This window comes from Lotus japonicus, chromosome 1 (genome assembly GCF_012489685.1).
Source record: "Lotus japonicus ecotype B-129 chromosome 1, LjGifu_v1.2".
NCBI classification, from domain to species: domain Eukaryota; kingdom Viridiplantae; phylum Streptophyta; class Magnoliopsida; order Fabales; family Fabaceae; genus Lotus; species Lotus japonicus.
The window spans coordinates 13,041,719-13,043,999 of record NC_080041.1 but is presented as its reverse complement, the minus strand read 5'-3'; the positions used below and the strand labels follow the sequence as shown (position 1 = coordinate 13,043,999).

General features: G+C 33.4%; 1 protein-coding gene across 1 annotated transcript; it reads right to left on the bottom strand.

Moving 5' to 3' along the window:
• Window positions 1-357: 357 nt before the first annotated feature.
• LOC130731616 (uncharacterized) lies at window positions 358-1,272 on the bottom strand. The gene is made up of 2 exons (XM_057583893.1): window positions 994-1,272; window positions 358-883 (listed from the first exon to the last, which is right to left on the bottom strand). Exons 1-2 carry the CDS (start codon window positions 1,221-1,223, stop codon window positions 514-516), a joined length of 600 nt encoding a protein of 199 aa, XP_057439876.1. The 5' UTR covers window positions 1,224-1,272; the 3' UTR covers window positions 358-513.
• Between the last annotated feature and the right edge of the window lie 1,009 nt (window positions 1,273-2,281).

Here is a 2,281-nt window from a genome sequence, read left to right as displayed (position 1 = left end):
AACATAAACCAAAGGCCAAAGCTAGAAGGTCAAAGTGCATGAGTGTGAATGGTGTTTTGGTTACAATAATAAAATGAATTTTATTGAGAGAAAATTTGAAAATTAAAAGAAAATGTATGTCCATTTTATGTTTTTACATTACTTATATTGAATAAACTCAATGCATGATATGTACGTTGCATGCTAAAACTAAAACAAGCATAAACTTCACATAATTAACATTATGTTCATTATATGGTAGTAGTAGTAGTAGTAGTACTAGTTTTCTATGCTATGCTTCGAAGTTCTGAATACAGAATTTATTTTCTTTATGTTTATGAACAAAGAAATAACTGTAAATATCTGCATATGATTTTTTTTCCATAAAGAAAATGACATAGTAATATGTAGCACTACTAATATGGAAAACCAAAGGTTGCATTAATTCATGGAAAACAAAAGGATAGCTAGCATTTCCTACAGAAATTAAGCAATTAAGCTTAATTAATTTGTTTAATCCCTAACAAACTTGTTCTAATTAGCAAGATTAAAAGCAGCATTAAGAATCCATTGGGGGATAGCAATGATACATGAGCGGAAGAACATCTCCAGATCTCCAATAGTGAAAGCGGAGCCGCTGCTGCTACGGTGGTTCACGATGAGAGCGAAGGCGAGAATCCCCCATCCAAGAGCAGTGGTGATGGTGAAAGAACTGATATAAATGGCAGTGTGGCGTTTCTTGAGATCCATCAGAAAGGCAAGGGTGGTGGAGATGATGAACAACGCCAGAGACAAAGAGAGGTTTCCATCTATCGTTTTGTTCTCGAAAATCGCTCCGATTACGATGCCGAGCGCAATGGCGAAGCTGAGAGCACCAACGGTGTTCAAGATTTCTTCCATGAGTCTTGTCTTGTATGGTACAGCAGCACTATCAAAAAATAGCAGTTAATTAGGGATCAATCCATTCCAGAATCAAGATCCAGGTAAAGAAAGATGAAATCAGAGAATTTATACCGCAGATCACGATGATTCAGTTTCTGTTGAGAAGGAGAGTGGACGACGACGCGGTGGCTCAGTTGATCCTCTTGTTCTTCTTGCTTCTTCTTCTCCTCCAGTACTCCTTCACTGTCACCGACGACGACGGCGCCGTGGCTGAGTTCCTCTTCTTGGTTCAACTTCTTCTCCAGTGCTACTCCTCCACTGTCACCGACGAATGGTTCAGACATGGTTGATTTCTCAGCCATTGATGAAAGAGTGAGAAAGTGGTAAGAAATTGCGTTGAAGAATGAAGAAGAAGAATGTGATGGGTTTCTCTAATTTCTAGGGTTCAGTACTATTTATAATGGATCCACGCAGCAATGGGCCCGAATATCGGAATCCAATGATCACAAAGTGCTACTTTTTTAATTAACAAATTTTTATTTTCTTATATATTATGATTTATGTAGTAGTAAGTAAATAAATACTCCATTGCATGTCAGAATTTAATTATTTTAATATAACGTAGTATATTTTTTGTAGGAAAAAAACTGGTTTATCATATCATTTAGTAATTATCAACTTTAATTAATACTTGTAGGCTTATAAAAAAAACTTTAATAATCACTCTTACATCTTATTTTTGTACAATTTAAAAAAAAAACCACTTAGATGCAACTCCTTACATTGAGTTTTGTTTTTTTGGTCCAATCACAACATAACATAAAAGTTAAAAATTATTACATTAATAAATGAAGAAAGTGTGTGGTTAAACTTCTTAACGGCAAGAGGAAGCTAGTCTCACCCGTATAGGGTGACCGGTCACGAGTTGAAAAACTAGGTCGAACAAGTCTGACTTGCAATTCAGTGAGTCATAAATTATCTAATTAGCTTCTACTTGCCGTGAGTTGGATGGTTCGTAGACGCTTATTTTAGGGGGAAAATAAAAAATTAGAGAGAATGTTATAAAAATAATCCACTTATAACAAATTTAGTGTCTTGAATGTTCTTTTGAAAATGTTAAATGTTATAACTTAGCTTAAATGTGCAAAAGGAAATATTTAAATCCAAAAAAAAAAAAATTTGTTACATAAGGAAGTCAAATCCAACATAATTTAAAATAATACAAACACATTGTACCATTCACTTAATTTATGCTAAAATTAAAATTCAAACTCTAAATCTAACCAGTTGAGAGGTGTAGTTTCTCAACATTTTTTATTATATAATATATTGTATATCTTTAACTTTAAAAAAAAAATCTGACCCAGATTCCATTGTCTCAATTACTAATGTTAACATTTTTTCAAAGGAAAAAAAAAAG

Excerpts from the sequence above, each read along its gene's own strand:
- LOC130731616 (XM_057583893.1), bottom strand. The coding sequence starts at position 1,223 with ATGGCTGAGAAATCAACCATGTCTGAACCATTCGTCGGTGACAGTGGA. Across the intron at positions 884-993 it reads CTGAATCATCGTGATCTGCG|ACTCATGGAAGAAATCTTGA; the intron begins GTATAAATTCTC and ends ATACAAGACAAG.